Source organism: Pholcus phalangioides, unplaced genomic scaffold (assembly GCF_987345545.1).
Source record: "Pholcus phalangioides strain wild (caught in Gottingen) unplaced genomic scaffold, Ppha-v1.0 ptg000014l_1, whole genome shotgun sequence".
Lineage (NCBI taxonomy): Eukaryota > Metazoa > Arthropoda > Arachnida > Araneae > Pholcidae > Pholcus > Pholcus phalangioides.
The window spans coordinates 6,489,709-6,512,867 of record NW_028301607.1 but is presented as its reverse complement, the minus strand read 5'-3'; the positions used below and the strand labels follow the sequence as shown (position 1 = coordinate 6,512,867).

Below are 23,159 nucleotides of genomic sequence, written 5' to 3'. Positions count from 1 at the left end.
TCGGGATTTTCCAACTACATACTTCTTACGGGAACCCTTGATGATAATGAGGCTGCTCCACGGAACTCTAACTATTTTTGAGTATTTATCCAAAGAAAGTGTGTTCCTACTGCTGCCTCAACAGCGCCATAGTCCCAGGTCAAAATAAAAGAGGGCTTAGGCACAGAATTTTGATTTTTCTTATTGTCACCGGGCCAAAACTAGGTGCTTTTTCAGCAGCAGCAAGCACACATTTTAGCTCCTCAGTGATATCGAAGGATCGTTTAAAGCATACAGGCTCAACCAATGGCCTACGGGCCAAATGTGGCCCTCAGATGATGTGGCGCGCAAGACATCAAACAAACTTTTGCAAAAAAAATTGAACCAAACAGCACATTACCAGCCCATTGAAATGATCCGAGGTGCAGCTCCACATCATTTAAGTGGTCCGCGGCACATACCCAGATCATTTAAATGACCCACAGCACTTTTACATCATTCGAATGACCTCGGGTACATCTAAAAATCACTTGAGTGACTCGTGGTACATTTCAAGATCAATTAAGTGGCCCATGCTACAGTTCCATTTCACTTGAGCAGGTTGCAGCACATTTCCACATTACTTCAGTGACCCGCGACACATTTACAGATCCACTGACCAGCGACGTCTTCAAAGAAATGAAGTGGCTTGCACTCTCAGAAAGATTGAGTTGGCTCCCCCGGTTTAAAGGGTGAATTTGGTGCTGCAACCATCACCCAGTTGCAGCCCTGATGGACCGCAAGAACTGTTGTTTACTAGATGAAAGAGACTGAATCATAGTCATGAAACAAAGAAAGTGGAAAAAATCATTAAAATTAAAATTTATTCACTAATATAATGTCATTTCTTCTTATATCGCTTGGTGTAAGTCTTCAAGGATTTGAATCGTTGTCTACTAGAGCTAGTTTCCCATTCCTTTTGAAGTTCGCTAAGCATCTTCGGTGTGATTAGACCTTCTGATAACAATTGCTCAGTCAATCGACCTTTGCCATGCGTTTTTGGAGATTCGCCGACCTCATCTGCAAGATACATATTACATACTACATGAATAAAAACTAACATGCAACTTTTGATAGCATGCAACAGATGCAACAGTAGCAGAGTAAACACTGAATTTACTGAAATTGAATCCTTCCGATTCCTAGGAAAGATTGTGGGAGACTTTCTATTCTCTCAATGGAATCTATAGTTTCAATAACAAATCCAGCATATTCCTGTGAATTTCAGGAAAATAATATCGTTGACTCATTTTCTTTGTTCTATCAACAATGCAGATATTGTGGCCTATAAGGATTTTATAGATTAGAAATGAATGCCGAATCTTTGAAAACTAATTTACGTTCATTTTTCAAACATTTTTGATTTCCTTAATTTGATTTATAGAAAATACACAAGCAACAATTCACTGCAAGGAAAATTGATCTCTGTAAAATTCACGAGAACAGTTTGACATGAGTGATTGAGCTAGTTAGTGAGCAATGATTGAGTCAGTAAATAACAGAATGGTTAGTGAGCAACCTAGAGAGTGACAGCATGAGGCAGTGAGTAACAGAATGAGCAATCTAGCGAGTGAGTAACAGGGTGAGCTACATAGTAAGTGACCAAGCAAGTGACTGAATAAGCAATCTAATGTGTGAGTGATAAAACGAGTGAGTGACAAAGTAAGCAACTTAGTGCATGAGTGATAGAATGAGCAACCTAGTGAGTAAGCAGGAGCAAACAATGTAGTGAGTGAGTGACATAGGATGTAAATGACAGAGTGCGTTAGTAGCAGTGCCGCATGGGCCAACCCGGGCACGGCCCGGGGGCCTCACAAAAATGTGATCCAATTGAAATTTTCTAGAATTTACCAGGTAGGGCCTCAGAAAAACCACTTGGCCTGGGGGCCCATGATGCTGTTAAGACGACACTGGTTAGTAGGTGAGCAAGTGAGTGAGCAGATGACAAAAAAAAGCATGAACAAGTGAATGAGTGAGTCATTAATACAGTCGCTCACCTACTCACATGATTGCTCCTTCACTGACTTATTCATTTGCTCGTTCACTCACTCGTGCCGAACTGTTATCAGTGAATTGTTAGTCAATGAATTTCCCTTTCATTGAACTATTTCTTGTGAACTTTCTTAGTGGTGAATCGTTTGTCAGTGAATTTTCTAGGCATGCCTTTATTTGAGATAAAAAAAAGCTGTTGGGATGAATAAGCTGCTGAAAGAAAAATGAGCAGAAAAAAAAGTTTTCACAGAAATGCTGCAGTTTTTTACATGCTTGCAATCTTTTTTTAGGAAAATAATTTAAACGTTACACATTGACTTCAGAAGATACAAAGATGCACATGTCAGCGCAGCACACAGAGAGCAAGTTTACCAGCAGAAGTTATTTCCCCCTACTTCTTTGCTAACCTTGTCCGCATGAAATTTTTACTTTTGAGTAACTTCCTCCCTTCCGACATTCAAAATGAATTTACTGCCACCTGAAGGCGAAAATGCATAGTTAAGTATATAATGGAAAAAAAAATGTTGCACTAAATTGAATAGAATTATTATTCTTTGTGAGATTTAACTTTCAAAATTTTCCACAAGGACCGATTTCAACAAATTTTCCCCTTGAATAAGGGATATTTCCTAGGAGTTATAGCCACTGGCCCACACTTCTGTCTTTGACTTGTATTCTGCCGAAAGTGAATGTGCTTATTAGCTTCATGTTGCTACTACTTAACCATACAGGCACCTCATAAAAATTCCTCTAAGGGTTGATTGAATTCGCTAAAATTCCCTCACAAATTTGTGCATGACAGGACATATTGTGTGTGAATATAATACATACTTATGTAAGAACTATAAGTGTTTTGTTCCATAGCGGTGCTCCCATCTCTCTTCCATACTAGAAGTGCAAAACAGCAGATGCCTGAATTATCATGTTGTAAGCCTGATTGCTAGCCTATGGCGATATATATACAGGGTGTCCCTCAACTCGTGGGCTGAAATTTAAGGGAAGATGAAATACGCATAAAGAAGATTTTTTTTGTATAGCAATATGGGGTCAGAAATTAAAAGTGTTGGCGAAAAAAACTCTGATGAGGACCTCATTGCAAAACTTTCAGTTGCTGCTGCAACTGTTCGTGAAACACCAGGCATTTTCAAACCGGTATGCCAATCACTTGCTAGACATGGTCAGGCCTGTATTGATGTTGGTGGTGGTGGTGGCACATTTGAGCAATTGTTGTAATTATTAATGTAAATAAGAAACTTTTTCATTTCCTCAGCATTTCATGCTTTTCTGCCAAAACTTTTCATTTCAACCCAAGAATCCTCATTATGTGTATTTTACCTTCCCTTAAAGTTTGGCCCATGAGTTGAGGGACATCCTGTATATAGTTTTTAAATTTTTGTCAACTTTTCATGTTACTACTGCCATCTGTCTCAAATCAGAAAAGAGCCATACACAATGAGTGAGTGAATTTGCCAATAATATCAAAACTGAAAATATGTTTCACTGGCATATTTTTTTTAACAAAATAGTATCGTGATTGTTAATTTTATAAAAGGAATCAAAAAGAAGAAAAAAGTATTACCGTCATCATTTGCATAGGAGGTCTCGGTAGATTCTCCAGCTTTCAGTAGATGCGTGATATTAAAGACTCCTTTTTGGATGATCTTGTCTAATTCCTGTTGAATACCACGCACTGTCTGGATGTCGGGAAACAGATCAGGGAATCGGTAACTAGTGGGATGACAAATGAGACATAATATTAGCGATGGTGACAACAATAAATCAGATGTATCAGTTTTTTGTGTGTGTGTGTGTGTGCATATATGTAAATGTCATTGTGAAAGACCGAAATTGGAGAACGTCGACATTCACCATGCACTGATGGTGCCGAAATATTTGGTTATATTTTTATACATTCTGACCATCGCTGGTTTATGTTGACAATCACAGGTAAGTTCTGGTGGGGGTCCAAACAACAAGTTAAGAAGACGCAGCCAGAAAGGCACCTACTCCTTGTCGTGAATCTTTTTTGCCAATTGTGGTGAAAACAGAGTCAATATTTTCAGGTCTGGGGCCCCCTTTATCGCCCTGAGGAGCAAAGCCGTTTGCGGGCAGCAAGCCTGTGCTGAATGGAGTTCGTCCTAGAGTTGTATTTACTAGTAGTCGGAAATAGCAAGTGCCCTGCTATCATTTACAAAAAATATTTTTATTCAACATTCACCATCAGTGCATGGTGAATGTCGACATTTGCTGGTGTAAGTGAGAAATAATGATAATTAGCAAATATTTCGGACATCAGTGCATTGTGAATGTCGACATTCACCCGATTTCATGGTAACGTAAACACCAAATTGCTACAAGAAATACACACTAAGTGGCCATTTTATTATGACTACCTGACAGTTTTAAGTAAACGAGCTATGGTGTTACACTGTTCTGTAATTTCAGGCAGGGATGGCTTAAGTGAGGGTGCACTAGGTGCATGAATAAATGAACACCAGGGTCTCTGCCACCGGACTTATCCCGTTGCCGAGATCTCTTCCAGCCCAGCTTCGTGGCAGAGTCTGGAACAAAGTGAGTGTGTACACCTAACAGTCTGAGTGTGTAGCTAGTGTTGTGTATGATATTCAGTTAGGTGCAGTGTACCCATGCGACAGATTGTTAGGGGCAGCAGCTTAAATAGGTTTTGGTTAGACACTTAAATTTTTAAAAATTTCCTGTGGTAAAAACTTAAATGGTGTTACATGTTTGACCAATACTTTGATTACGAAGATGTTGACAAAACTTCGGGGTCGGACAGGTGATGTGACCATAATGCGAGTGAAAAGAATGCACTCTTTCACAAGGGGCAAGTGTGTCTTTTGATGCCCCCACCCAGTAATTTTTCTGGAATGGTCAAATATATAAAGGAAAAATTCAGCTTCTTACCCGCCTGGCTCTGAAGAATTGAAAATGAAGTTGAAATAAATTTCTCTATGAAGATTAACCTCCTTATACCTTCTCTTTACAGCAGGTGTAAGGGCTGTGATGTAGAATAAGTTGTCTGGCATAATTTAGAACAGTATAATGATCCTCCACCAAAATGTGGAACAGTTTCTTTACAAGTGGGACATATGGTCACTACCATCTTGTAGGGTAATGTGCAGCTTTGTACTAAAAACATCAGGTTTATACACTGTCACCTGGGCTGTGCATTAAGCCCTGCAAGGTCCCTGCCAGGGTTGTCTTTAGGGGCAGCACATGAGGTTTTGCAGCTGAGCAGGCTTGAGCCGCTCCTGATTTGGGCATACAATACCTGAACTTGAACTTTCCATTGCAGGTTCAATCATGAATGTTTTTAGAGGAACCTTCGAAAAATTAGAAAAAGAAAAATTGCTTTTGATCAACACTGTATCAAAAAAATGCAAAGAAACTGTACCCTTTCACAGAATAATTTACTTGCTTTTTGCAATACTTTATGTATTTTTGTGAAAATAGCACATATATTCACAAAGGTATAAATGTTTATGAAAATTTTAATTTTCATTGTGCATGTTTTTTATTTATAACATGCAGTTTTTTTGAACAAATTTTCACAAAACTTACAGAAAATTTGACACCACGCACATGAGACACAGTGTAAAGAAACTTAAATATAACAATTTAGAGTATTCAATGAGATATGAGCATTTTAAGTAAATGATTATTGCAGCAAAAAGTTCGCAGCATTATGCAAATGAGTAGAGATACATGTCTGATGCTATAAGAGAAATGCTTAAGCATGACACATGTGCATGATGTCAGAATGAAAAAAAAAACCTGAATGAAATAATCAAAATATAAATTGTGGAAAAACCCTTATCCAGGTACTTTCAGCTAGTAACCAATTACAGTTCCTGATATCGTGTATATCTTTCTGAAATTTCTCGACATTCAACTGGAATTTTTATGCACAGTAAAAGTCTGTTATAATGAGTATGGCTAATTATGATAATCGCGATATGACGAGTGATTTGCAGGTGATTGTCAAAGAGCTAATGTTACAAAAAACACCCACTTATAACAAGGAATCAATTACAATGACAATTTTTCCTGCAATTGTGAGCTGCTTTTGTAACAGACTTCTAATGTATATTGCACTACATATCTGGCAACCAAATCACGAAAAAACGAAATTGGTATTTCTGTAAGCTTCATAGAAAATTTGTAGAAAACTCTGCATGTTAAAAGCAAAAAAAAAGTTTTATAAGAAGCATTTATATCTTCGTGAATGTATATAGGTGCTATTTTCCCAAAAATGCATACAAATATTGCTGCAAACAAATGAAATATTCTCAAAAGTTACAAATAAAAATTTTGAAAAATTCAACAAATGTTACAAATTGTGATGCAATAGCTCATTCGTTTGTGTTCATAATAAAGTGTCTACTCAGAGTGTATTGTTTCTTCAATTTTCAATTTGCATCTGAAATACAGGCGTCAATTGCTTTTAGCAATTAATTGGTTTTTCAAAATAATTGCGTGCAACAAAAATGCATAAACTGAGTTGAATTTAAAACATTGGTAAGATAGGGATAGAGGTTTTCTTCAGAAGGATAAGAAAAAAATAAATCGCATCAATTTAGGCTATACGAATATAAATTTGACTAATAACTTTTACTTCTGTTTTCACTATTTCATATTGATTCTAGTGAGTGTGAATGTTTTCCTCCCTAAACAGCCTCGTATGACAACTTTTTAATGAGAGCATTTGAGATTAAACTAACAAGAAGCATTCTTTGGCTCTTTATTAAAAAATTCTGAATATCCCTTGCAAGTATGGCAATTCTAGATTCATTAGGATCGTTTTCTTAGATTAATATTCTGATGGCATTGATTGATGTGTTACTAAACGATATTCACTAGTGAGATCAGGTTTATAAGGATTTGAGTTTCTTCCATATTTGTTTCATCTACATCCACAAATCTAACGGATTTTGTCACTTTAATTAAGTCATACCTCTAATTTGCAAGGACTAAAATCAAACTATAGAGCAAAACTTATGGGTCACAATTTCTAAAATTACTATTGAAAAATCTGGTTATAGTGAAATCGCATAAAGCAAGTGATGCCTGTATGATAAGGAGACAAAAATGCCCAACATACACATTAAATCAAACACAATGCAAATTTCTGATACCTCAACCACAGATACAAGTCAAGCACATCAAAGACAGCTTCTTGATGAACCAAATCCATTATATTTGATGGTGGAGAAAACGGCCAGCCTATTGTTCGGCACAACCTCTCAGCTGTCAGAGGTTCATTTTGGCTATATTGCTTTGAAAACTACGTATGGATAGAAATATTGTAATTCAACGACAGTGGAGAATTGAAGTAAATACATATTCTGGAACAAGAAATTTTTTTATTGTTAATAATGTTCTACTATGATTAATGGTTCATGATTACACCCAACATGCCCATCGGCAATTAAATTATGTAAACAGGATCATCATAACAGCATCATTGGGGCCTCCAGAGCAGAGCAATGCACTGGAAGTCCAATGAAAGTCTGACATGGTCGACTTCAATAGCTACTCAAAACCCTTCATGAAGCCTTCACACTGTGGCAAGGTGAGCTCAGACTATGCTTGTTATGATTAAGTGTAAAGATCTGTGAGTAATCAGCAGCTTGGACAGCAAGACTGACTGCATAGGTGCCAATTTCCAGACTTGAAAAATCTGCAGTATATTCCATGATGAAAATATGTTATACAAATAGAAAGAAAAACAGAATTTTTTGCAATAATTAATTTCCATATGACCAGTTTTCCTGATATGTTAATGTATTTTTGCCGCCCCAATTTTTAAATATAAAAGTCTTGTTTTTTGTTGTATTTTCAATGAAGCCTACATGATTTTTTTTGTCCTTCACTGAAATCAAGGATTAATACATATTATGGAACAATTATTTAAAATTATTTTGCAAACTTACGCCATGAACAAAAATTATGACTATAAATATGTTATTGTATCTTAGATATTATTTTGTAATATATATAAAATTTTTTTTGTTTGTTGTAGAATTCACTTAAATCTGCTGTGATTTGCGGTGGCACTTTGGTTCCCGCCATTGGTGATTTTTTGGCAATTTTAGCAATAACTGGCAACTTTGCTTACTCTTGGCATCATATTTGGAGGCAATTGCTGATTTCCCGTACTTGGAAATTTTAATTTCCCATATTTTTCCTGAGAAAACATGGTCAGCCTGAAATTGAAAGGACTGAAAGAGTATTTTCTTTAGGGAATTTTTCATTCAAGCTATAAGCATAATTCGAGGATTTTTAGAGAGTTCTATATAAAGATGAGAAAAATCTGAAGAATCTGGCTTCTGACAGGTAGATTTTAATAAGGCTGAAAAATCAGAAGCACTTGCTTCGCACCTATGCAACTGTAAGTCAACAGGCTTGAAGTGCCAATTTAGATAGCACAATGCTTTACAAAAAAATTATTACTTTAGGCTATGGCATTCTATGACTTCATACACTAAAGAAGACAACTAGTACTGCTAAAGTGTACATGTACCTCTGTAAGCATTCCTGTAGGGCAGTGGTCTTCAACACATGGCCCGTGGGCCACATTTGGACCTCCGAGCTTTTTCCTGTGGCCCATTGATCATTTTCAGAAAATGGTTGAAGACATTGAAAAATAATTAATTCTAAAATTTGATTTAATTTTCTATTAATTCTGAAAAAATATTTTCAAAATTTATTGATTAAACAAATAATTTTGAAATTGATGGAAGAAATAATTCTAAAATAAATGAAAAAAAAAATTCTAAAACACATGAAAGAAATAATTCGGAAACAAATACAAGAAACTTAGAATTAATGAAAGAAATAATTTCAGAATTGGTGAAAATTTAGAATTTTTGAAACAAATAATTTTTGAATTTTTGAAACAAATAATTTTAGAATTTTTGAAACAAATAATTTTAGAATTTTTGAAACAAATAATTTTTGAATTTTTGAAACAAATAATTTTTGAATTTTTGAAACAAATAATTTTTGAATTTTTGAAACAAATAATTTTTGAATTTTTGAAACAAATAATTTTTGAATTTTTGAAACAAATAATTTTTGAATTTTTGAAACAAATAATTTTTGAATTTTTGAAACAAATAATTTTTGAATTTTTGAAACAAATAATTTTTGAATTTTTGAAACAAATAATTTTTGAATTTTTGAAACAAATAATTGCAGAATTAATGAAAAAAATAACACACAAATCAATGAGAGAAATAATTTAATGTTTTTGATATAGAAATTGATAAAATAATAATGGCATAATTATTGAAAAAAATGATTAAGATATATTGAGAATTAAATAATCATTTAAAGTGGTTTCAGATCAAAAAGAATTAATTAATGTGATCAGTAATTTATCAAAAACCTTATCAGAATTAGTAAAAAAAATTGTTTCAGAACTATTCGAAATTGATAGTTGATGAAACAAATGATTTCAGAATAAATAAGTCTTCAGTTATTTTTGTCACTATTTAATTCGGGCTCCAATGGCCCCTTCTATTAAGATTTCACTAAATTACATGAGTTGGTGGCCCACAGGCTTTGTGGGAAGTTTCGATTTGGCCCACAGTGACTGAAAGGTTGAAAACCCCTGCTCTAGGGAATTTGCGCAAAACGATTATAAGTTACCTCGGATGGGGGCTGCAATTAGATACTTGGTCAGCCATTGCAAGCATGCATTTTGGTGTCTCTTTGTAATGTTGAAGGATGAAATATGCTCCCCTTCTGATACAGCGCCTGTTGCTCTACCCCTTATTTGTGTTCATGCCTTGAAGACATGTGGAATCAAACTCACATTCACTGTTTTTGGCCCCATTCAAATGTACTTACTTTCAAAAACATGGTGCAGACAAAAGGGAGTTTTTTATTGATCGGTGCACAGCAGAAGACATAGCGAGCTCTCAGTGGCAGCGGCACATGTTGGATCATATCTGCTAGAAACTTGAAATTCTCGGTATCACACATGAAATATGCAGACGTGTCCATCATACACAAACTAACAAATATGTCCTGAAATTGAAAAGATTTCTTAAATTTTTTTTTCTGTGCTCAGAGAAAGATGCTGAAGCCAAAAAAATGTCTGATACGAAAAAAACATTACTTAAAAAAAACCTTACAATTAGATTGGACAGTGTTGCTTGAGGCAGGTGGTAGGCGAAAAGTTCGACTTGATCAGCTGTAGGATGGAGTCCAGCTCTCTCTATGGCCTCAACAGGTCTTGCTAAGATGCTTTTTAGAACATTAAGGTCATCTTCCTTGAATGTTGTCACAAAACCTTCAGAGAATTCCGTGTTGAACCTTCCGGCTCGTCCTCCAATTTGCAGAGCTTGAGAGGTGCTTATTGTATCAATTTCTTTTTCACCTTTTTCATTCGTTGTTGGCTTCATGACAGAATAAAAGATGATACGGCGGATACTCCTGCATGAAAGTTATGGATGTGATCATGCAAATGCATATAGACATTATTTAACTTCGATCAAAAGTCTTTCTATCCAAGCAAGGGGAAAAAAAACTTGTTTTTTTTCAAAGAAAAATTTTTTTCTTTGAATCTACAAATTTTGCACCAGTAGATTTAACATTTGCATTAGGCCCACTCGCAGTGAGCTATCATTAACATTCATACTATGTATCCCACAAGTGATATTCAATTTACTTTCTCAAATCACCTTCTCTCAAATTGTAAATATGGTCGGACTCACTTACAATGAACATAAATATTAAGAATTTTTACACACAACAAAGTTTTTCCATGTCCCACTAATTTTGTATTGCTTGTCTATGCTATTTTGATTGCTTATAATGGACACTGATTTCAACAAATTATGCCTGTGATGAACTTTTGACCGATTTTCTAACATGGAACTGTCACAAATTTTTTTGTAAATCATATCTAAATCGTCTTATTTGTAAATATACCTTTCTGCAACTGATAATGTCTCCTTTCTTTTCTTGGAAGACATTATAAAAATAGAGCTGTTTTCGGTACTGTAAAATTCTATTTTGCTTTTTTTTTTTTTCCGTTATCTTATTTTTTTTGCAGAAAATTTCAACAGGAAAAAAGGATTGAGGTTATTTATTCCCAAAAGAGAGATTCTAACCTCACCTCCAAACCACCATTATTGCACATTTTCTATTCTCAAGCTAGATTCGGGCGTTTCTTGTGGTGGTTTCATAGTGTGAAAATTATTTATTTTGAGAATGTCCAAGTGCAAAACCTTACTCATTGCTTCAAAAACTTTTGCTATAACTGTTGGTTTAAAGCCAAAAATGGGGAAAAAATGAGGAAACAAAAAATTCAGGATCACTCAAAGCTTGTTATTTCCTCTTTAAATGATTCAAAAAAAAAAAAAAAAGACAAAAAAATTTTCTAGTGTCCATGCTCTTACTAAAAGAAAAAGCATCACATTTTGCAGGCTTATTCAGCAGAAATGATTTGAATGCAAAACGTTCAAAGTCCACAAAAATACGAAGAAAAAAGAAGCAATGATTGATGCATATTTTTGCTAAAGCAATTAATTACTTGAGATTGTAATTAAATTTTTAATATTTATTTAGTAAAATATATATTTTTTAAATATCTATTAACATTTTTTTAAGAATGCTCATGTTATTCAAAAATTTATATTGTGTGTGTAAAATTCTTTATTTTGCTTAAACACATAATTTTTCAAGCCATTAAGGATATAAGTTCGCATATAACGAAAATAGTTTTGCTGTTTTTCCTGAATTTGTTATAAGCGGGTCCGACTGTATTTAAAATTTGGGGGGGGGGGGTGGAGACGTTTTCTTGCTTGTACTCCTGAGATAGCTTTCTTGCATTTAACATTTAACCCATCTGGGCCCAATAATTCTATTGCATATTATAAGCAAGAGATGAAAATGAACTGATAACTTTAATGTCAGTTATCAGGAAGAGTGAAATAATCTGTAAACTTTTATTCTACTTTAAGGCGCTTGTATATTAGTGAGTGGATCCTGCAATAAAAACATTCGCAATTGGTTGTTCAGTAATTTGTACGATGTATGTTTGTGAACGATTCATGAGATGTTTGAATTGGACCCACCTTGAAGCGTATCAGATTTACTAAGTGAGTGCCATATACTGTATTTCCAGCAGTGATGCAAGCAGGCTAACAACTACATTTTTCCACTGAAAAATCCTAACAGAAAATTTTTAGAAATAGTATAAAGGCTATCAAATTGAACTTATTTTATCTCACTCTGTATAAGATGTGGGTTTTCCCCTTCCGAAACTTGTCTGAAAAGCAGAACGCTTCTTATATTCGATAATGTTTGATTAAATTTAAGTTATAGTAGAAAAACAAATGTGGGTAAAGATATAAACAAGAATTTTTATGAGCATTAAAACAATAACAAAAACCTATAATCAAAATATAAATTATTACAATACTCACAAGTTCAGTCCCATTCCAATTGCATCTGTGGCAATAAGGATTTTGCATGGATTGTCTGGGTCATTGAATTTTTTCGCCTGAGCCAATTTTGTACCTATATTTAATAACACAAATTAAGTTGGCATCTCAAAACTAAATTATTTTTTATATTTATTTTTTTGCCTACAATCTGCACATGCAAAACTGTTGCTATCTTAAGGGGGAAAAAGTCACCCTATAATCCAGGGCTGTAACTAGAATATCTGCAACCCAGGGCAAACATGATTCAGCCACCTAAGGCAAACATTATTTTGCCCCCCCCCCACAACTTTAAAATTCAATAATTTTATAAAGGTGTTTTTTCTCCACCTAAAATTTCCCTCCCCTGAATTTGCTCCCTAATTGTTGGCCTCCCCCCCCCCCCCCAATTCCGGCTCTGTATAATCTATGGTAGCATATAATTCATACATGCAAATTTTTGGAAGTTATACTAATGAAAAATCCAAAGTAATATCTTGAAAATTGGAGACATGTGGGTCATAATGATTCATACAAGTCATTACAGCAGTAAATTTATTTGAAACAGCTAAGGAAAGATTGACATTAGATACCTGGAGGAAGTCCACCATATATAACAGCACATTCGAATCCATTCTTTTCCAGCTCCAGACTTACATTAAAAATATCGTTCTTACTGAAGCAGACAATACAATCACCAGGTTTGATATTGGTTAAAGAACCTATAAAATAAAATAATAATTATATTATCAAGATACAGACCAAATACGTGATGGAATCTTACAGGGCCGTCTTACAGAGCATGATGGGCCCACAGGCCAATTGGTTTATCTAAGGCCCCCCAGCTGACTAGAAAAATGATTGCCTACCAATTCATAATGAGATCTCATAATCATGAGGCTTCTTCTGCACTCGAGGCCTCCCAGGCCGTGCCTGGCTGATCCCATGCGTTAAGGCAGCACTGGGATTTTGCATAAAATTATTATTACAATACAAAAAGTGAAGAAATTATTACATCAGAATATCTTTGGAAATATCAAAAAGTCATCAGAATACACATCAAGAAGAAGAAAAAGCTTATAATCAACATTACCTACAGCTTCATCTTCAATGGTTAGGGTCGTAAGCCTCTTGTATCGTCTAATCTATATAAACAAAAAAAAAGGAAACAATGTATTTGAATACAAGAATTTCTTACTATGATCACGAGTGTGATGTTGATCAGAATGAAGCTTGTCTAATTCTTGCACCAGTGATGGTAACTTGTGGGAAATTTCATATATTCGTGGGAAAAATTGGCCAAAATGGGTCCTTGTGGGAAATTTCTTAGCATTTGTGAAAAATAAAATTTTGAGAGTTCAACAAACAAAAGAATTAAAAATAATAATAAAAAATAAATGCAATTCAATATCTTCTTAGTGTAAAATACTTGACTACATATTTCCACCACACGGCAGCTTATTTTCAGAATGAATGGGAAACATTTAGTCAAACAGGAAATTTTCGAGGGAAATTTCGCTTAACAAGGTTACCATCATTGTCTTGCACATTATAGTATTTTCTATTAGAAGCAAGCAGATTTAACAATTTTCTGTTTTTAATTTGTCACAAGAATCTCAACTATTGTATTAAATTGAAATAGTCACGGTGAAAGCGATTTTAACAGCGGGCCATATACCTTGATTGGTGAATATAAAAAAAATCTATAGACATTTATAAACAATAGTCAAAATTTTACATAACATTTTTCACAATAAATAATTTTTTTCATGCTTACTTCCAATTCTTCGCCGCAAGTGCTTGCTATTTCCCGAACTAGATCAATAGCTGCTTCTTCTCCACAGATATGAATTTCATCAGCAGCTAATCCCAGAAGAGCTCTGGTCCATGCCCAGCCACGGTTACCATCACGGATCATCTGGACTTCATCAATGATAGCAACTTCATCTAAAAAACCACATATTTTTCCTACATTCTTCAAAAATGATGTGTTTTCATGCTTACATCATAACAACATGAGTGCACGTACAATCAATTAAAATTCCACAAATGAATCATTCCAGTGCTTTACACATCAATCAGAATCACTGAAGCAATGAAGCATATTAAAAAAAAAAAACAATTGAAATTCATTTTGAAACTTACATCTGTTTTCTACTGACACCATTTCGATGGTACATGCCAAATGAGGTGCAGGATTGCCTGTGGGTGAAACAAAACTCCTTTCTTCTCCAGTTATCATATCACATGGAGTACCCTTTCAGAAATAGAACAAAAAGAATTGGGCATTGATATGAATGGGTAAGCTGTTCATATTTGTATTGAGTCCATAACATTTAAATATTATCTGATTAAGAATTTATATTCATACCAAAGAAAATAAAGATGAAAAAAAAAGTTAAAGAAAATCTATACAAGGGCTTAACAAATAAAAAAAATGAAATAAAAAATTTTGGCCCCAGCCAAATTTTTTAGAAGAAAAGGAGGAGTAAATATCCCCCTATCTCTCTCATGATAAAAGACACATTGTTACAGAATCTTAAATTCTTGTGTAATCTTTTGATTCGTAGCAATCATGTACAAAAATTTTTTTTTTTAAGACTAAAAAATTTTATAGCCACTATATCTGTTGCATATAATTATGAAGCGTAACATGTAAGCAAAACAACTTTCCGTAATTGTAAAAGAGGGTTAAAAAAAATAGATTGAGGTCTCATGTACTTTCTCATTTGTCTTGTTGAAGACCTCAGCCACAAGCAACTTCAGAGGAGCACAATACACTCCACTTTTAGATGAAATGAACCTCTGTAGAGCCTGATACGTCTTTCCACTGTTTGTTGGGCCAGCATGAAATATAAGCTTTCTTTGGATTGATCTAGCTTCTGGATACCTTGGACAAAAACAAACAGATTTGCATAAAAACAACAGCATCTCAACTCCACATTAAATCAGTCGATTTCATAAATGCCTAAATAACGATTGTAGTATGGTTATATCAGATTACACTCACCAGTTGCAGGGTTGTCGTAGATCACTTATCTGTTTCAGTTCTTCCATGCATTCCAAATGGGGAAATATTTTGTGGGCGTGTTCAAGAAAATATGGAAACATATCATGCGAATGACCTGTAATTAAAAGGAAAAAAAATACAGTGGGAAAAATAGGTTTATCACATAAAAGAACTATTTTACTGAAACTTTCCCCTGCAATCAAAAATGGAAAAGTAGTTTATTCTCTTATCAATTTATGATCATTTCTTACTTGAGCTTAATTTTGATTATAGTGATCAGAGTAATACCTTTGATTCTTTTTGTCACACATTATGAGAAATACTGGAAACAGTAGCCGAGGTAAACATGATACACTTGCCTATTATACCAAAGGATGCTTAGTATCATGAGTTCGATATCCAATTAGTCCCTGTAAGAATCGTCCTAACTCAGAAGAGAACTGTTCGCATACCACAAAAATTTCTTAGGAGCCAAGCATGTTTCCTTTTCACCAGATAAACAGTCTTAAATAATTTTTTTTGACTTTTCTGGAACTTGATGGCCTCTTTCAATATTAAAAGGCACATTATTATGAAATCGGAAAATATTGTGCTATCCTTATACTTCATTGCAGCATAAGCACATACAGAAAATTTTAGACTGCAATATTTTCTAGTCGCCATGGCGACCTGGGATTTGCCAACCTTGCTATACATAGTGAAAACTTAGGATAAATTCCACTACAACAATATATTTTCAAGTCTATGTAACACACACAATAATCTATCTACAACGATATTTTTCCCGGTAAAAGAAAAAAAATCGGTGATAATTGGTGTAGATGAAGCACACAATCTTTGAATTTATGTTATATTCATTTATCTGGAAATTATTATTTACCGACTCAATTATGTCAGCTAGCACTGGACAACAATGAAATTGCACCGAACATGAAAATTCCAAACAATTTTGAACAGTTGAACATAAGTATCACCATTAAAAAAGTTTTATTGGATCTTGTTTTTGAGATACAGTGAAACCTTGATAAGAGGGTACTCTGCAGATAGAGAAAAAATATCATTCAGAGGGGTTATTCGTATATTGGGGTAGCATTATCATCAGGTTCCACCAAATTTATGCTGCTGTTGGCATCTGTTTTGAATTGTCGTTGTTAATACCACTATAGAATGCATTTATGAACATTTATTCACAGAAAGAAATTGTAACTCATTAGCTGATGAATAAAATTAACTTGGTCGTTTCACCCGGTAAAATAGTTACCATCCCCAAAGCAGAATGTTTAGCACTGTTCTGCGACGATCCCTCGGCTGACTGGAAATGTTCTGCGGTAAAGAATCCCCCATGCTGTAAAATAGTGGGTTTTTTTTTCACTTTTTCTTAAAATTCTTCCAAATTGTTCTGCAGTAGCGCTAATTGTTCTGCGATGTATGTCACCGATTTTGGCACATTCTGTTTTGGGGGTTACCACACACCACTTTTGTGTACTACACAGAAAGTAGCTTCACTGCAGCTTCATTAACACCTCTGGAGGGTAGATGGTGCAAAATACAGGTGCTACCCTCGAAAGAACAAAAACTGGAGAGGAATTTAAAAATAATTTAAGGTTTAAAAATAATAAGGTTTTGAGATAAATATAAAAATTGTAGCAGTTTCGAAATCTCTTAAAAAGATTATCATTATAGAGGGATTTATAATAGTAAACAATATTATTCCATTAAAAGGGGTTAAACATTGAAGCATTAAATTAGCACGCATGGATCATGCTATGTAAGCATTGTAATTGGTTGTTCGGTAATTCGTACAGTGGTGTGAATGATTGTTGAGCTGTTTGAACTGGACCCACCTGGAATCGTTTTTTTCAACAAACACAAAGGAAGTTTGTGTACCCACAAGTAGATTAGAACTGCTGCAGGGAGTCGTATGTGATAAGGGATAAATCAGCAGGATAATGTATACATGCCTTTAGACTATAGTTGATTCTATACATGACCTGAAAAAATATTGTTGTAGAGAGATTTATCGGTATAGCGTAATTTCACTGTATTACTCTATTAACAGTTAAAAAATTGATTTAAGAACATTATTGTACAGTGAAAAAAAGTGGTAAGAATCATAAAAGCAATGCTATCTGGGAAAATGGTCAACCTCAATGCTGGCTGACTACTGTTGGATAACTGTAAGAAATGCTCCTTATGTCCCATACAAGTGTAATGTAAAATGAAGTATGTGCTAGGCACCAACAAAAATGAACTGTTATGCTGTTAGTATAAGCTATAAAATAACATTTGAATTTCTTTTGCGTGTTGTATTTTTATGTATGTTTGTGTAGTTCTGCCTCTATATATTTTGTTGTTTCTTCTGCATATTTATTTTGTTTTCTATGGGGTGATTCTAAATTCATGGGCTTTACAAAGTAATATAAGACATCTAAATAAGCATTTTTGGTCATCGAATGTGCAGTTGAATAGCAGTAGTAAAGGCGGGCAGTAGAGAGTATTTTGAAGATCACTAGTACTTCACCAAAAACAAATATATTTTCCAACAGATTTGCTGCAATATGTGCTATCAACAATTCGAGGGTACATATACACCTTCGGATTGGAGTGCTTCTTTTATTGGTGCCAGGACCATCAAGGTTATGCTGCACCAAACAATGATCAAGCAATATAATGACTTCTGGTAGAATTTGCATCTCAGGTTGTACAATGAGAAGACCTATCACTTTACAATATCCTGCACCCTTGAATGGTTGATTGCACTTATTGTAACAAATCATTCAGAAAAATATGACATTTGCTTTTAGTAAAATACTATTGTGCACTCTCTAAAAACACTCTTTACTGTCTTTGCCACTATATTTTTTTTTGACACAAAATAAAGTGCTCTAGACTCTGCCAGAGCACTGGGCTGGAAGAGATCTTGGCACTGGATAAGTCCAGTGGCAAAGTTCTGGCGTTCATTCATTCATGTCTTTGCTACTGTAATTCAATGGCACATTCTATGACCAAAAATGCTTGTTTAGGAGTACTATATCACGTCTTAAAATTTACTCTGTGAATTTAGAATCACGCTGTATACACTTATGTTTTGTTTTGATGTATTGCATTGTTATGTTATTACATATGTATACAATTTTATAGAAAATCATAGACAATACAATTTTTTTATGGTCAAACACACAGCCGCTGTGGTGGTCGAGTGGTTATAGTGCCGGACTCATGATGCGAGGATCCGGGTTCGAACCCCACAGTGGTGGTCGGCTGAAGTTGGTTTTCTGTGGTTCCCAACTTCAAGGCGCAAATGCGAGCCGATCTCCCAGTTAAAAAGTCTCGCCACAGAGAGCAACAGTCCTACAACGATAAATCATTCAACCATAACACTTCACTCATAGTTAGTAAAACTGGGGGCAGATGACAGCACTACACATAACAAGCATTACACAGAAACAAAACTTTACGTCAGGTTGCACTACACGTACACGCACATTCCCGCATTTACCGATTCGTTAGGGGTTCGTTGGGGGGTTCCGCGGGGGGGGGGGGGTGTAGCATGTGTGGTGTAGCAGTAGTAGGTAGGGGCTCGGGGATCCATGATGTTCTTAAGTCAGCCGCCTCGTTGGGCAATTTGCCTGTTGTGGCGTTGTATTTGTATTAAGAAATGTTTATTTTTGTTTTAGATGCAGAAACTTTGTCAAAATTTGTTGTTCAAAACTCTACTTTACAATAAGAATGCATTTTTTGTCCATGTGAAAGTAAAAAATAGCCACTCATGAAAAACATCAATGATGAATAAGAAAAACTTTGCAAAATTACTGTACTTGAACAGTGTCACTCACCTGCTCCTTGCAAAATATCACTAAATACAATATGTAGATCGACTGGTAATGTTTCAGACTCCATGCAGAATTTCCTGAAACTGACTGATGCTCTGTGATACAATTTAGCTATGTCAAAGGAAGGAAAATAATAGTCACAAATAGGATAATGGAGCTAACAGAGAAAAATGAACTAAAACTGAAGAACTCTATTCAGACAGATATTGAAGTATTCGATAAATCGTTCGTATGTTGAGTGGTTTTTTAATTTTAAAAAAAAGGAGACAAATCAGTGTTGACTTAATGCATGGGCCCACCTGGGTATTATTATTATCATTATCCTGAGGCCCTCAGCTATAACCAGGTGGACCATGACCGGGGTCCTTAGGATAATGAGATCTGGTTATTATTTTTTATGATTAAGCATGTGAATTGGTAGGCACACATTTCTAGTCAGATATAGGGCCTCAGAAAAATTGATTTGCCAATGCTTTTAAGAGGGCCCTGCTCATAATTGAATTTTATGTGGATTCTAAACAATAATGATATGTTATTTTACAGTGGTGAGATTCAAATAATTTGACAGCCGGTTCACTGCAAAATTGGTTGTATCCTTGAACACATAGGTGAGAAAAATTTGGGAGACTTGGAAGCTATGAAAAAGGTATTAGTTTTACTGAGCCAGTATAAAATGCCTGAATCCCACAGTTCTTTAACTGCATGTAATTCATAAAGCGTCACTGATGAAGCTTGTTCTCATTACAGTGTTTATGATATGTATCTGGGTGATTCTCACGAAATTGGCCTAAATTGTGTTCTCAGCAGTTTGCATTTAATATATTTGGTGCAGAATTTTTTTTTGCCACTTTCTATTTATATTCCAGTTTCTGAAAATTTGTCACTGTTTTTGATTTTTTAAATTTGCTTGAACCAATTTTCATTTGTTAAGAAAATGAAAACGTATCGAGATTTTATTGTATATTTTAACAATTGTTCATAGCCAAATGAAGATTTTTCTCTAGCTTTTTTTTCCACATTTGTGACATTTTGAAAACATTGGTTCAAGTCCTACAACACCAGCTGCCACCTATCAAATTTTGTGTTGAGAAGGTTAAAAAAAACGTAGCCATCACATTGAATTTCATTTTAAATCAATTAGAATTGCAAATTACTTTACAAATCAGGTTTATTCATGAAAAAACAGGCGAGTGCCTTAATTAAATGCCCATTTCTTGGCTATTTTTTTTCCTTTGTGAGAAACACATAATTGAAAAGTATTTTCAATTTACCTCATGTTTAAGTTTAGAGACCTCTATTATTTCTGAAAAGTACATGATAGGTTTTTGATCAGTGTTGCAAAACATGCAAAAATTTCTTTCTCCTGGCATTAAGTAACAAAAAAGGAAGGTTTGATCATAAGTTAAGAAGGGAGGAAGTAAAAAAATCCACATTTTTGGTTACAACACCAAGCTACAGTAATGTTTCATCTAAAGACTTTGCTTTGAGAGTGCATCTCGAGCTTTAAAAACAAAGACATATTAGAAATTTATTGTGTTCTCCCATAAACTTGTCGAAAAAGCAGAGAGAACCACAAATAGAAAAAAATATAAAATAAAAATGCTATTGAAAAAAAATTATTCGAAGTATCAGTGATCGTCCAAGTTGAAAACAAACTACCAAAATAAATGGAGCGAGCATGTAGCGAGAGTGTCAAGCATAAATATCAAGGTAAGTGCTGAAATAGGCAAAATGCCATGTCGGATTTGCTTATCTCTTAACATAGTTAAAATTAAATCTAATTTTTTCACTATTAATTCTGAATAAACTTCACTGATGACTATATTTTATTTATCGGCAGGTAAAGTTGTGTCCCTAGGATTTTTTTTAGTTGACATTCATTTTTGATAATTTTATTTTTTGTCTGGTTTCGTGAGAATGACCCATCGTTGGCTGTTACGACGCATATACACTAGTGTGCAGATCTTGCAATGCAAAACCCTATGCAGTGGTTCTAATCCGCTTTTGGGTACATAAACTTTTTTTTGTGTTCCTTTCTTTCCTTTATGTTCATTGAAAAAACCGATTCCAGGTGGGTTAAGTGGAAAAACAGCTCAAGAATCGTTCACAACACGGTACAAATTACTGAACAACCAATTACGAATACTTTCATTGCATGATCCACACGCTAGTGTATATGCGCCTTTAGGAGCTGAAAACCTTGAAATGGTTCCAAAGTAGCATTACAATTGGCATTAATGAAAAATGAAAAACAAATAAAAGTAGAATATTCACAGTCTAATCCATTCTCTGCAGCTTGTATCTGAATTTCTGGTTGCTTGAAAAACTGGTTGATGATTTTCAAGAGATCATCTAATGAGGAAAAAAAAATCATTGTTATATTTATTTCTCATATATTGAGTAAAATATTTCTCATATATTGAGTAAAATATTTTTATAGTTCCTGTACACACACATCTCTAATGATATAAAGAAAAGAACCATATAAAATATAAGAAACAGGCATAGGGCCCGATATAGATCCAACCTACGGGCCACTAACTTCAGGCAGATGGGACCTTGGACTTATTGCCATATATCATAAGTTATCATTTCATGTATCTGAATAGGCAATGAATAAATAAGTTCAACAACTTTTTAAAAAAAAAAATTCGCCTCTGATAAGGGTAAAATAAATGTAAAGCCGGGTTTTCCTAGGAGCAGGTTTTTTGTGCCGTGCCATCCACTCACCAGTAAGAAAAGCAGCATGACTGTTTTCCTACAGAGCGCAATACGGCTCATGACAGCGATTTATGTCGGGCGTTATTGGCGACTCCTTCTGGAGGAGTCAAATGCGTCGTGCGCCGCGGTTTTGCCAATGTTCACTCTTGTGTGTTTTATTTCCCTTCAAATCGGAGCATGCAGATGACAGAGTAGCTGATGCCAAAGCCATATACTTTATATAGCCATCCTGATCTGATGCGCCTCGCTAGGAAAACACAAATGCGTAGTGTGATTATGTAACTCGTTTCTGTCGGCGCGAAATAGTCTAATTCGGTTCACGCTGCGCAACAAACCTGCTCCTAGGAATAGGTTTGTTGCGCAGCGTGAACCGAATTAGACTATTTCGCGCCGGCAGAAACGCGTTGCATAATTACGCTACGCGTTTGTGTTTTCCTAGCGTGGCGCATCAGATCAGGTCAGCTATATTATAGTATATGGTCTCGGCATTAGCTACTCTGTCGTCTGCATGCTCCGGTTTGAAGGGAAGGGAAAGAAAACACATAGAATGAAGAGAACATCGGCAAAAAGCGCTTCGCACGGCGCATTTGACTCCTCCCGAAGCAGTCGGCCAATCACGCCCGACGTAAAGCGCTGTCACGAGGTGTATTGTTCTCTGTAGGAAAACAGTCATGCTGCTTTTTTTATTGGTGGGTGGACGGCGTGCCGCGCTGGGCGAATCGCGTTGCGCGCGGCACGGAAAACCTGCTCCTAGGAAAACCCGGCTTTAAGCACGATTTGAAACAACACAATTATTCTAACCTTTCTTTATTTTACTAGTTAATTCTTCTCCAACGTTTATGTCATCGGAGTTATTCGCTGGGGTCAGGGGGACCGGGATGACAATGGATGACAGATCGTCTTTGCCCGATTTCCAACGCCTTTGCTGGAGATTTCCTCGCTGGAAATCCGTCGATACCGTAACGGGCAGGTAACTTCTCAACGAGTATCTTCTAGTCCTTGAGAATGGCTGAAGGAAGTTCTTGAGAGTTCGGAAAGATGAATTTGGTCGAAATAACGGCATGGCGGTGATTTGTTTGTAAATACATTTGAGATATTCAGACGACTCTAACCATCAGGCTATTTAAA

At 35.2% G+C, this 23,159-nt stretch overlaps 1 protein-coding gene across 1 annotated transcript; it reads right to left on the bottom strand.

The window, feature by feature from the left end:
• Positions 1 to 822: 822 nt before the first annotated feature.
• Positions 823 to 23,136, bottom strand: Suv3 (Suv3 RNA helicase). The gene is made up of 15 exons (XM_089241612.1): positions 22,833 to 23,136; positions 21,585 to 21,662; positions 19,314 to 19,421; positions 15,478 to 15,592; positions 15,189 to 15,357; positions 14,613 to 14,724; positions 14,245 to 14,414; positions 13,561 to 13,612; positions 13,061 to 13,189; positions 12,471 to 12,564; positions 10,173 to 10,473; positions 9,886 to 10,065; positions 7,167 to 7,315; positions 3,590 to 3,738; positions 823 to 1,038 (listed from the first exon to the last, which is right to left on the bottom strand). The coding sequence occupies exons 1-15, from the start codon at positions 23,092 to 23,094 to the stop codon at positions 860 to 862; spliced, it is 2,247 nt and encodes a 748-aa protein (XP_089097738.1). The 5' UTR covers positions 23,095 to 23,136; the 3' UTR covers positions 823 to 859.
• Between the last annotated feature and the right edge of the window lie 23 nt (positions 23,137 to 23,159).